General features: G+C 33.2%; 1 protein-coding gene across 1 annotated transcript; it reads right to left on the bottom strand.

Moving 5' to 3' along the window:
* Window positions 1-306: 306 nt before the first annotated feature.
* LOC105692923 (zinc finger CCCH domain-containing protein 11A-like) lies at window positions 307-13,649 on the bottom strand (the record flags this gene model as incomplete). Its single annotated transcript, XM_020856341.3, has 6 exons — window positions 307-1,880; window positions 11,779-11,919; window positions 12,030-12,207; window positions 12,300-12,419; window positions 13,069-13,168; window positions 13,477-13,649. Coding segments are annotated over 6 exons (1,848 nt in total), but the record flags the coding sequence as incomplete, so codon positions are not given.
* Window positions 13,650-13,733: the final 84 nt, after the last annotated feature.

The following is a 13,733-nucleotide window of genomic DNA, read 5'->3' on the forward strand; positions in this document are numbered from 1 at the left end:
CATGTATTTCATATTAAAACACGCACAATACAATACCTGTATCTATACAAGAATTCTCAAAAAATTGTATGTATTTTCATATTGCTCTTTCTTTTATTGAATATAGAATAATATCATAGCTTGATCTTGATCTAGTAATACCTAGATATTTCATTTAGTTTATTTTATTTATTCATTTACTCTTTGTCCAGGTAGAAAGGCGTATATTAGATCCGATTGTTCAATTTCAACGGGCATACAATATATAGAATTTCAAATATTCAAAGTCCTAAGTTAAATTGCGGTGAATAAAGCGTTCATAACATATCGGAGGGTGATGTAAATATCGTTATTTTATTATAATCATAGTCTTGAGGGAATGGATTTAATTTAGAAAAACATTTCAAATTTTTTAAAAGTACCTAAGTATAACACTTTATAATAATCTATATATTATGTACGTGGATGTGTGTGTAATTGAACCTGAAAAGAATCTAACGGATAAAACGTGAAGAGATATCGCGAACTATGACCTAATTTCTTTTTCTTTATTTTTCTCTTTCTACGTAAAAAGAGAATAGAATATTCTTATATTATGAATTCATTTGTAAAAATAATGAAATTATCCGCTGTTGCTGAATTATTTTTTTCCTCTGAAGGAACGCACACAGAAACCAGGTCCTACAGTTTGATCTAGTGCAGTAAAGTGAACAACGTTTTCATTTAACTAGGCAGGGAACTAACAATAAGGACTATAAATTTAAATCAATCATTCAATAACTCGTCTATATCCTGCAAAATATTATCAGCCGTAGCTGTGTGGTCCATGGATGAAGCGTCCATCATAAGGTAATCGTCGTCCGAAACACTGGGCATAGAAACTCTGCGCGAAACAGTAATCGCCCTCAAATCTGATGAGGAAGATGAACACCTGAATTCCGACTCTCCGTTGGCTACGGTCTCGTCATTACGATCTAGTCGATTTTCTTCTCTCAATCTGCCGTTATCGTCTAACTTATTTTCATTTTCTTTTACAGTTTCTTGACGATCGTCCCTCGCTGAGGAGGAAGGGCGTGAAGCTATCAAAGTTAATCTATCCGGAATAGCGGCAGCCTCTTGGCTACTGTCGCTGCTGGTAATTTCAGGAATTTCACATGTTGAATTATTTTTTTTTTGTGATGATTCTGTAGGGGTCCTATGTGCACGTCGAAGCCTTACGGGTGGTGCCGCTGTTGCGGTCACAGCAGTTCTCGGCTGTTGAACAACGTATATCTTTTCGCCATTACGGTTCAAAACATTTTCAAGATCAGAGGAAACCGTAGCACCAGCTGCGTCGCAGGTGGAATTTGTCGACGAAACTCCGTTTGATGTTTGATCTGTTGAGCTTTCCTTTCTATCAGCTTTTGAAGCCCGGATTTCAGGTAAACTTTTTACAATAATTTCAGCTGAATCTGAAGAGAATTTCTCTTCCAATATCCGAGGTACCTTTGAAGAAGGTTCCGAGGATCCTGATGCAGGATGCATTCTTCGTCGACGTTTCCTTATCTCGTCAAGAGATAGAATCTGGAAATCTAAATTCTCCCGTACTTCTGAAGTCATCTTCGTGGCGTTGTTTCCTTGAGTCATTTGGGCCCCCTGTGAACTACCCTGATTGTAGAGACGGTTAGCCAAACGAGCGCGTAGATTACGTTCGAGAGTTGAAGCCCCAGCCCCCATCGTATTTCTCGACGCTGTTAGCTCTCCGGTGTTATGAGGAATTCCAGGTAAATCTTCGTGAGTATAATTGTAGTAAGCAGCGCTCTCCGCCTGGATACGTTCAAGTTTGATTTCTTCGAGGGTCTTAACGTGTAGCATTCGCATTTGCGGCTTTGTTGGTGATGGTACACTTTCATTGTCTGACTCTGCAAGAACACACCAAGAAAACGAAAGCTGAATTATTATGCGTCGTGATTTCTGTTTTGTCTTTTATCATATTTGATTCTGTTCATTCGATTCAATATTTTAAGTCAATCAAATTTTCAGTACACCGCGTCATTCCTATTATTAAATATGTCATTATTATCCATTGAAGTTTCAATGGGAAATTTACTGCTGGTACTTGATGTCAGTCAAAGTTTTCATGTTATGGAGTGCAAGATTTTAAACAGGAATTGATTACCATCTCGTCGATCTATATAAACACCCGCTCATCGAATGAAAGAATCAAGTGAAAATCAATTCGAACATAAAAGAATAAAGATAGAATCCATCGTTGAAGTTGCTTCCTAGATGGTTGCGTAGATAAAAATATTCATAGCAGATACATTTAACAAATTCATCACTTTTCAAACAATCTTCCAATTCTGCAGATAACTTTGGTTTTGTTTTTTCCATCATTTTTTTATCAAGCATAATGATTTAACTTTCGTATAACCCGGTAGAATATAGCTATTATTTTCATTTTCTTGTGCATTCTTGCAGTTTCTCTCGACACATTTTCATTTTATTTCTCTCACTTTGATATTCATTCTCTTTATTACGTATCATTTTTCCTTCAGTCTATTCGTTTTTTTTTTGGTTTCTCTTTTTTTTGTACTCCTTTTTTCTTTGTCTCCATTCTTCAACATTTTTTTGTACTTTCTCCTCCTCTTTCTATAGTATATCAGTCACAAGACTTCACAGTACAAGATATAATTTCACCAACGGTTCAACATTGGCCGGTAAAAATTGGAAAAAAAAGGTATATGTGTATATACATAGAGAATAGAATAAATCAATTAAAAAAAAATGTTAAAACACATTGAAACTGGTAAATAATTGATTATCATATAACCTGCTGCACTAACCGATAATCTTATGCGATGATTCATAAGAAGAGAACGTCGCGAGATCTTTGATGCAACATCCGAAATCGAAGAATTCTCATTTCGTGCAGTATATACTTAATACACATTTTGTATTAGAGAGACAAAAAGAAAAAGCAATGTCTAAATTAGGGATATAAGAAGCTTCACGATTTTGCTCTGAATTCAATTATTATTACTAGTTTTACTTTCTCTTTGCGTTTTTGATTTTAATTTGGTTCCTTTTCAATAGTCGTGATATGCACATAGGTATGTAATACACCTGTACCTATTTCGCACATTAACCCACTATCGTAAAATATCATTTATGTATATTGGGTAACTATGGTATAATTATACGGATAACACTAATTATCAGAATTGATGAAAATTTCATCTAAAACACACACTTGAAATTTACTTGTGTATAAAATATTATACACAATATATGCGGATACATACCTATATATATATATATATATATATGTATGTATATCTTATACTGTGAAACATACCAATCATATTGATGTGGTTGAAAAAAAAATGAATAAATAAATAAATAAAATAAATTCCGATGATATAGTATTTAATTGATAATAAAACGGAACAACATTTCGTTAACGTATAACACACAGAAAGAATGAGAAGCAAATTCGAGAAAAAAAAAGTTAATTTTATCATTATACATAGATTCTCCGAGGTATCAAGTTTTATTGAAATTCAAATATAGTTTTTCAATTAAAAGTATCAATTTCATTGCTTACATCAATCATAATATATATAATAAATGTTTTCGTGTTATTGTATCATTTCTTAGCAGAAGTAATAAGTTTAAACCGATGTAATAGCAACTGCATTCGCCAATATTACAATATTTATACAATCGTTTCGCACTCCTTTTTTCCTCATTATTTTATTTATTTGTGGTTTTTTTTTTTTTGTTCTTTTTTTAAATTATGTATTATTATTTATATATCCTAGTTAATGACTTGCTCTGACTTTGTGAACATTTTTTTCTCTAATTATTATCTATTTTTTTATATTTTCATATTTCAGTTTTTTTTTTTGTTTAATTCAATTTTCTTTCTCTCTTTCTTTCTCTCTTCCTTTCTCTCGATCATTTTTATACTTCATACTCCCAACTATATATCGTTAAGATTAATTAATTATTTAATGAATTAATTATGTTATTACCAAAAAATTCAAACGCTAATTATATTTTATAGAAAATGATAGCTTTTCTTATACCGGGTATACAAAAGCAAATACAATTGGTACTACCAGGGTTGTACAATTATTTTTTTCCTATTTTTGGTTGTACACACACACGTTAATAACGTATATGCATAGGTACATATATATATATCTATAAATATATAAATATATGTATGTGTATCATTAATCGCCACATAAAACCTTGTAGAAATAAAGGAAGAAACAAAATAATAAGAATACTAATAATAATAACAACGACAACAATAACAATAACAAAAAGAAAAGAAATTAATTCCAATGATAAAGAAAAAAACGGAAAATTAAAGTTATTTTTATACGTTCATCGAACACAATCGACAATTTTATGAAATTAGATTTAAAAAAAAATAAAGAAAAATTAACGAATATCGAGAGAGGAAAAAAACAATAAATTCGAATCAGGTAATAAAAGAGAACAGAAAATAAAAGTACTATAATATAAGAACAAACACTGATTTCTTCGAAAGCAACAATTATTAATCAGAACAGAAAAAAGATTCATTTATTATCTAACTACAGCCTTAGATTTCCTCACTGTAGCATTTTATTCAACCCCTATACGTTTTTTTTCATCAATTTAAATAATGTCTATGACGAACAAAAGTTGATGGAGTAAACTCTCGTTAACGGAACACGAAACGAGCCGTGATAAAATTTATTCAGTGATTAAGATCCGCGAATGACATTAATGTGCAGCGAATAATTGTACTTTCTTTGCTTCAAAGATCCGATATCAATCAAACTGTAGGAACAAAAAATTCATTTTACGTTGTCGAATAAACGCATATGGGTAAAAATATATGCTACTGCAGCCATGTTTTTTTCGTCTATTTTTATGAGCTGAATGCGTTTGAAATATACATTATCATTATTATTATTATTACTATTACTATTATTATTGTTATTATTATTTTTCGGGGGTTTTTCCAATTTTTTTCTCTCTCTTTTCTTTCAGTTTTTAGATGCGATTAAGAGCATCAAAATTATTGCAAACTTCGCATTATGTATTCAGGCTGCATTTAAGAAGCTGCTCAAGATTTTAAATTACGTGTCGAAAAGAAAAGAAAGAAAATGGGAGCTAAGAAAACAGAAAAAGCTCACACCTGGAAAATTCACATATCAAGTCGAATACTTAATCGAACATATATCGAGACAATCCCATGATGTGTTGATCTGTATATATACTTTGAAATAGTGGAGTGTAAGAATCTACCGCAGAAAGGGAAAATAAACAATTTGTTCTGTGTTCGTCCACGTATTATCGAAGTATAATTTTTCAAAGTAGAAAAAGAATATGTATAGTAATAATAATAATAAATAAATATAGATTTTTGGCCCTGCCAAAAATTAGTTTAGAATCATTGATTTCATTTTTTTTCGATTGAACACGTAATAATAATCCCGTGCCTTTAGCTTTTTACGTTTTTTAAACTGTGCAAATGTTTGCGAAAACCAAACGCAAATTATGTCGATATCTTAGAATTTATGTACACAAATTCTTGATTTTTTTTTCTCGTTTTTTTTTCTCTTTCATCAATTGAAAAACGATATTAATTTCTGATGATTATCAAATGTATATTTTAATGCCTATCTCATGGTTACTCATTATTTCCATGACATATACATATATTTATATATAAGAATTTTTTTATTTAGCGAAAAAAATGCATATATATTTATATGTATATACCGTACTACATAATTAATATAAATACACGATTGTTATGCACGCGAATAGATAAAGATACGTCGTATCAAACGTGCGATCGTTATAAAGTAGAACCAACGACGACGACGACATATACGTACGTATTTATCTAGGCATGTATACACGAGTATTTTATATATTTATATGCATAGGTATAATGTATATGTGTAAGTATCATTAAACACACAAACATCACACTTCAATATCTGCGACCACCTTGCGTTCAAATATGAAATAAACGTTTCGTTAATCATTGTTCTTCGTTTTTCGATACATATCTTTCCTTTTTCTTTTCTTTGCTTGCTTTCAAAACATACAGTATATGGAATCACACGAGCCGCATGATGAGAAAGTTGAAGAAAAAAAACCCAAAGATTATAGAAATTTATTCCGTTGCGATAAAATTCGACTATTTGTCATGCGACTCGTTTGATTTTATTATATATTAATTGTTTGTTAATATTTTTTTATCGAAAATTCGACTCGATCTACGTCATATATATTAGTCGATTTTCATCCGATATCATTCCAGGATATTCACATATCGCGAGTAATTATATAACGCGACGCGGGGTTAGTGTAAACGCGACAAAAATCAAATCCCAATTATAAAATTGATTTAATTAGTAACATAAATGAAAGAATAATTGTAACAATAATAACGTCAGTGAATATCCTGGCCGCATCGCCCATATTTTTCTCTTCTTTCTTTTCAATTATAATAATCATATACATATATTAATGATAATAATTCATATCAATAATAATAATAATATTAATAATAATCATAGTAATAATAATACATAACAGCAACAATCAATATAGAATATTGATTTGTTACGTTATGTGTATTATAAATATTATATTATTAATTAAATATATATATAATATTTCATTATATGTCTACCACGCTTTTCGTAATGAAGATTAATTGTTTCCTATTATATAGTGTTGTTTGGTGAGATTAATGTGCAGCTGTGTGAATGTGTTTGATGTGTCGTGTCATGTCCTCTGGGATTTGCGTGATATTCACTTTCTATTTTATTTCAATTTTCTCGATTATTTTTTTCTCTTGTTACTTTTTATCCAATCTTAACATCTACACGTGTATAATATATATCCTATATGTGTGATACGAGAATACGTATGTGTGTATATGTGTCTGTATATGTATAAATATATAGTATAGTAATTAGCCGTTAAATTTTTTCGTTTTTCTAATTCTTTCAATCAGGCTAATGTTTAGGTATTCTTTTCAGATTACAAGTGGACCACCGGAGGCGCTAATTCCGAATTTATTCAATTGATGATGAATAATAGTAAGTAAAACCTGTCCCGTACTAACGATTGCATGCATGAAGAATTTATAGAAATGATCAGAACTAACAACTCCGGTATAAATAATGAATCAATTATGCAACTGAACACTGTAAAATTTATTGTGTCGTGGGATGAGAAAAAAAAACTATTTGAATTTCTTTATTTTAATTTTAATTGATTTCGATTTTTTTCTGATTTCAGGAATTCATAAATCTAATAGTACTTCAAGAGTTGCAATTATTTGATTTGTAGATATACAGTTACTTTTATTTTGCGTGCGTGTGTATATTATAATGTAAATTCGATAAGAGGATCAAATGCGGGATTCAAATGCTGCCAAAATGTTAATTTTTTTTTCTTAAATCTCAAGAAACAAATGCTTTACAGATAATACAGTATGATTATTAATCACGTAATGGAGAGAAATAATTCTATGTATAATTTACTTGCAGCAGCATTACTTGCTTCAGGTATATTAAATATGAGCAATATAAATTCGTGATACCTATATGTGAATGCCTTGTAGGACGATCGATCATTCATCAACATGATTTATAACGCGTGAATAATTTTTTTTTATTGATAATACAAAATAAAAATGATATGTTAAAGAAAAAAAAAGTTGAAACAAATATGGAAAAAAAATATTGTCGTTCCGATTTAGAGTGAATTTTGCCTTATTTATTTATGTTTTTCTTTAAATTAGCCTCTCTTTAGCGATTTCATTTCGCAGCGTGCAGTGTCCCGTTGATGAACTATTTCAATCACCACACGTAATAAATGAGAAAACGCGCGTAGGGTATAATGTTATAGTATATGTTATGTATTCGATAAGAAATTTCATCGGTTAGACTATTTTAAATTGATATTCAATAATTGTTTTTTTTTTTTTTTCCAATTATTTAGTATTAATATATTTGCTTTAAATTATCTACTAGAGCCTAAAAACGTTGTAAAATTCTACACCTCTCGCCGCGTTAACCGATAACTCATGTAGTTATACCTCGAGTAAGGTATGCAATAGAATTCTATACAAAGATCCTTTTTATGCACCGTACTTTCTTCGATTACAATTCCATATAATTATAATTTGTTTTGTTTTTTTTTTCTATTATTATTTAGTATACTGAATTTTTTTTTCTTTTTGTTTTTTTTTTCTTTACTATTAATTATTTCCCTCGTCATATAGGTATATATATATACAGATATCTATAAATATATAGAAATATCCGCAATGCCGCACAAAAATTTAGCTCGTATCGATCCCAAGCCGGAGAATAATTTGTCAGAAGCCAAAACATATGAAGGCGTTTATTTTGTATATACATATAAATATACACACATATACACACAACACATACACGCACACAGATATATTCATCCATATGGATATACAAGTTATTTCATTTGCATATCAATATATACGAATATATATTCACGCATAGAGATATGTATATGGATATAAAACAGGCTGGGGTCTAGTAAATATTTGTTCAAACAACTTTAAACGCGGTTTGACGGTTCGACGTTGTTCGGCGTGCTTTGATATATAAGCGACATTGCAAAGTTAAATATAAGTAAGTAATAATTGAGATGTGATGTTTCTTTTTCTGATTGCACGCATGTACAGAGGCTTGAAACCCGACCGATCAGTATTCAAAATATCCTAGATGGTTACATGGTTTTTCCTATGTATGTTTATATTTTTCTTTTCCTTATTTTGCAAAGAAATAAATTAAAAAAATGATGATATATTATGCATTCAGCCCGCGGCGAAATAGCTACGATGAGCAAGTGGAAAGTCGATCGAATCTCAAGCATTTAAACTTTATGCTTTGAAAAAACGTTTGTTTTTTACTCTTTTCTTCGCTATCCCATGTAGTTCATATTAATTGTCAACTACAACGACGAGGGCTGTCGACTAAACATCAAGCGGGCTATTTTATTAACTCGTTCTTATAAATTACCTATAGCTTACATCTCTTCTTATTTATACCATCGTTACAACCAATTTATGCAGATGATTGAATGATAGAAAAATCTGATTCATTGGGGAAATAATCGAATCATTCATCGCACACCCCCCAATACATGATTATATGCAGATTAAACGAATGGTACATACACACGTGTTGATCAATCAATCTGAAATTACGAACATTCAAGGAACGAATAGCAACGCGGTCAAGATTCCATACTCTTAGTTTTAATATAGCTACATCATTTTTAATCATATTTCTTTTTGACTGTCGCCACTCCTGAGTACGGCTTTCCTTCCGATATATCAACGCATGCAAGAAGGGCGGGAGATGAGCTTCGACATTCAATATTTTCGATGTAGGCATTTAGAGGATTACAGGCAAAGTTTAGATAGTGCAGCTCCTAAAAGAAACGAAACAAAAAAAAAGAAAGAATATCTAAACCTGTTATCCACCCAACATACGGCGAATGCTCTAGGCTGTTAGTTATTAGAATTTAAATAGACGTTGAATAATGTCACGCCCGACGTTTTTGTCACAAGCTGCTGTTGCAAGGTAACATCCAACAATTATTAACTAGATTTATGAGAGCCATAATAACAAACAAGTATTCAAATTTACGTTCATTACTATTAAGAAAATAAAAAAAAATTTAAACTAGATTACTTCATGGGTAAGAACGAAGATTTCAACCGATTTGAACTCGGAAAAACAAAATTTTCTGCAGATCCCTCTCCCTTACGTGAGGAGAATGTTAGTGAAGGAATTTGACACATAAAACAAATTTGGACAACACACAATGGAAAATTCGATTATCAGATTTCGCAAGATTTGATGGAAATAAGCGAGAAAAGGAAATGAGAGAATAACGGGTTCGGTAATATCCGTATGAAAGAAGAAAATTGCGTTATATTCAAAATTTCTCGATATTACGTAAGAGAATTGCACGTCTAAGTATGCATTATCGTGCAAATCCTCAAATTTCGCATCTAATCAACCGCTCCAAGATAATAAATACACCGCCGATTAAAAACCCAATTGCTCTTTCTAACACAGACGCAACTCAGCACATTTTACATATCTATTTCCGGGTATATTATTTCCTAACATCTGTTATCGATATAATATTTTGGAGGACTACTTTACTTTTCCTATTTTTTACTCGCCTCTGATTTTGTTGACGATTAATTTTCTTTACTTTTCCTACCACCCGCTTTTTTTTTTTTTTTCATCATGTGTCGCCCTCGTTGCATACTTTCTATGTGAATACTTTCAGTTTATTATTCGTAACTCTAAATAAACCGTTGCTGCTGCTGTGCAGAGCTGTGTACAAGAGCCATTACAACAATTGAAGAATATTACCATCAATCAAATGGGTGTCCTATAGCCACACCATTCAATTTTTAGTTATCAGTAGTAGTAATAATAAGAATAGAAGTAAATGTTAATAATCATAAATGTTATATACATTTTCTCAACAATGCAATTCAGTTACAGATGAAACAGATAAAACAGAAAAGTCGAACAGAAAACGAAGAGGAAAGAATAACTTCTTACTCTTCACCACTACGACCGATTAGATGCCGATGGAATATCTAACGTTATTTTCCTTGATTCTACCCTATACCCTAAATAGTATGTCCTCTGCCTCTTGCCTTTTTTAATACAGTTGTCAACAAATTAGAAAATCACAAATCAATAACACCTTGTGTTAAACTTGTTTGATATTTAAACTGCTGAATTTCAATCATATGCTATGCAGACTAAAGGCTAAAGGTCAGAGGATAATGAGAGGCGATCTTTTCTTCAACTCAGAAACAATACTCTTCTGCAATCTTAATTTGATTACTGTTGTAGAAGGATTCCTTATAAGATCATTGTAACAAGGATAATTACTATCCCTTCTTTAATAATGTGAACATCAGTAAATTGCGGTGAATAATTGAAAAAAAAGATAAACACGAGAGTGCTTTGGATAGCCCATCCATTTCCGACGTTTGTATCACTACCAAGTATCAATAAGCTGTATATAACGAGTAGCCATCACCTTTAAACTCAGCGATCGAAAGCCAGATGAGGGGCATAGAATTCGCATACATTCATAATAAAGTCTACCCCATGCGGCTCGCCCATATTAATACCACTCAAAACCTTCCGTAAGATGCGAAACCCAAGAAGGGAAACGGAAACCTCGGCGTCTGTGTCTGTGATTGAGTTTGTGCCTGTGTTTGAGTATGCGTCTGGGTTTGTGGTGGTTGCGATTGTTGAGGGCGAACCGATGAAGAGTAAGGTGGGCGCTGAAGCAGCGGTGATGAAGTCGACGGGTTTTGTAAAGACCCAAACGACTGTCCTTGATTGTATGAACGTAGATTTGACCGACGAGCAAAAGACAAAACTCTAGGAGAGCATCCTCCTGATGCCTGAGAGGAATTCTGAAGGGTAGCAGTACCCCGCGGTATGTTAAAGTTTCCCACGACGTTGTTCGCGTTGTTTTGGATATTCAAGACATTTGCTGGTATTCCCGGGATCCCAGGGATCCCTAGGGAGTTTGAAAGGCTTGATAGATTCTGTAGGTTCTGCAGGTTCGGTAGGTTTGACAAGGTTGACAGATTTGACAGGTTTATATTAGCTTGTAGATTATGCGGTAGGGAGAGGGCGCGTGGCGCGAGGTAGTGTACGTCGAAAGATGGGCGGGGGGGCTAGTAAAGCCGCATACCTTCCTCAAAATTGACGACAAGAGGGTCGACCGCTGGACTGCCAATGAAACTCCCAGCTTCGCTGCCACCACGACCTGGATCGGACTCACTGCTACTTCCATCTAGGGGTGTGCGAAGGTCCGAATCGTACTTTCCATCATCTGCAGAAACACAAAGCTAATTGACATGATCGAAAAAACAGAGTTTGGTGAGATCCATTGTTACTGCAGATCATTAGCTCAGCTTATAAGTTTGCTTGATAAGTATATACCCTGAGAGTTGGCCCAGTCTTGATTGACGGGCTTTGAAGTCAAGTCATTATTTCTGCCAGAATTATTGGGCTCAGCAGCTGCAGGCCCACGAGCGTTCTTGTGCATAAAACAGCAGTGAGGTTTTCTGCATCCACTCGGCTGTGTTTCCCAGTAGCATGGGATGGATTTACGATTTTTCTAAAACAAGAAGTAGTCATCCTATCTAGTGAGTTTATAGAACTAAAGGAATCACTTCGTACAATTTATATACTAGATAACTTCGCTGATACCTTAAGCTCCATGTGTCTGTAGTTGCAGTGCTCGTTGAGACAGTTGCCTTGTTGCCAGTACGAGCACATTGTCTCGCAACCCAAAGCAGTGGGTTCATGTCTAAATGCGCAAGCGTCACCCTGAAGAAAAGGAGATTATCGCATGAGATTTTCGAAGTTGAACTGTTAAAAATTCTTATTTTACTCTTGAGCTAAGAATGTGAGTTTGTGATATAATGTTCCTAACTCAGAAACACCAGAAGGATGAAAAAATTGTTGAGGGCTCGGTCTATTAATAGTATTGAGTTAGGATCCAAATTGAGAAGTAGGTTTTAATGGAAATGAAAATGAAAATAAAATTGAAAATCAACAACGAAAACTGTCAAAAAATAAAGTAATTCATGCTAACGAACATTGGAGAAAGTACGTGAAAAATTGAGGATGAAAGGTGGGTGGTGATTGTAACGTAAATGTCGCGGGAAAACAGGAGTGGGGAGTGAAGTAAAAATAGGAATTTATTGGCAAATATCGAACTAAAGATACGATAGTTTCCTAAATAAATTGTCTCCGGTTGAGGGAAGTAAGGTTTATCGTGATATTATTCCAATTTTTTCGTAGTAAAAGTAGTTCATGAGCGCAACATACGATAAGGCTACAACATGGCCGATCTAACCTTACAATTCGTGGGGTTCACGCAATATGGAATCGCGCGTGTCAAAAACGTCAGAGTATATTAATCCGCATTATGATAAGGCGACTATAATTGATAAAAATATTGATGGGTTATTACCTTTAAACATGTCGAATAGTAGAAAAAGTAGCAGTCGGTGTTTTTTTGACTGTGCTCCATCTGCAAGAATTCGTAAAAAGATGAATGGTCGTGTTCCTTGCTGTAAAAAAGAAAGGAAATTACGATATAATTTATAATAATAATTGTGTATCCCACCCTGGATCACCCTGCAGCAGGACAAGAATGTACTCGATATTCATAAGGTGGAATAGAAGTTACCATTTCGTCCTAAACATGATCGTGAGATTCAACACCCCGTGCTTCGCCAAGGAACGGTCAAACTTAAACTGGAAATTCGCTTGAATTTCGATGAAAAGAGAGAGCTAACCTCTAGTTAACAATAACGGATATTTCTAGGGCATTTTTTCTATTTCTAATATTGTGAATATGTCATATTTATCTACTTACGTCCAGTCGTGATGCGTCGGCTGATGTCTTCTTTTTTCCTTCGGCACTCTTGCTTTGCCCGAGAATATCCGTCTGGCGTCTGCGTTCGCGGAATCACACGAAGTACGAACGGATATCACCGAACCCCAAAACGCCGCCGGGTCTAGAGAGTAGGGGATAAATATCGACAGTAGCGATTACTGATCTGTGGCGATATATCGATAGAATGGTGACTAACCAAACCTACGAAAGACCAGGGTATTTAAAAAAGGGTACTG

This window comes from Athalia rosae, chromosome 5, assembly GCF_917208135.1.
Source record: "Athalia rosae chromosome 5, iyAthRosa1.1, whole genome shotgun sequence".
Lineage (NCBI taxonomy): Eukaryota > Metazoa > Arthropoda > Insecta > Hymenoptera > Athaliidae > Athalia > Athalia rosae.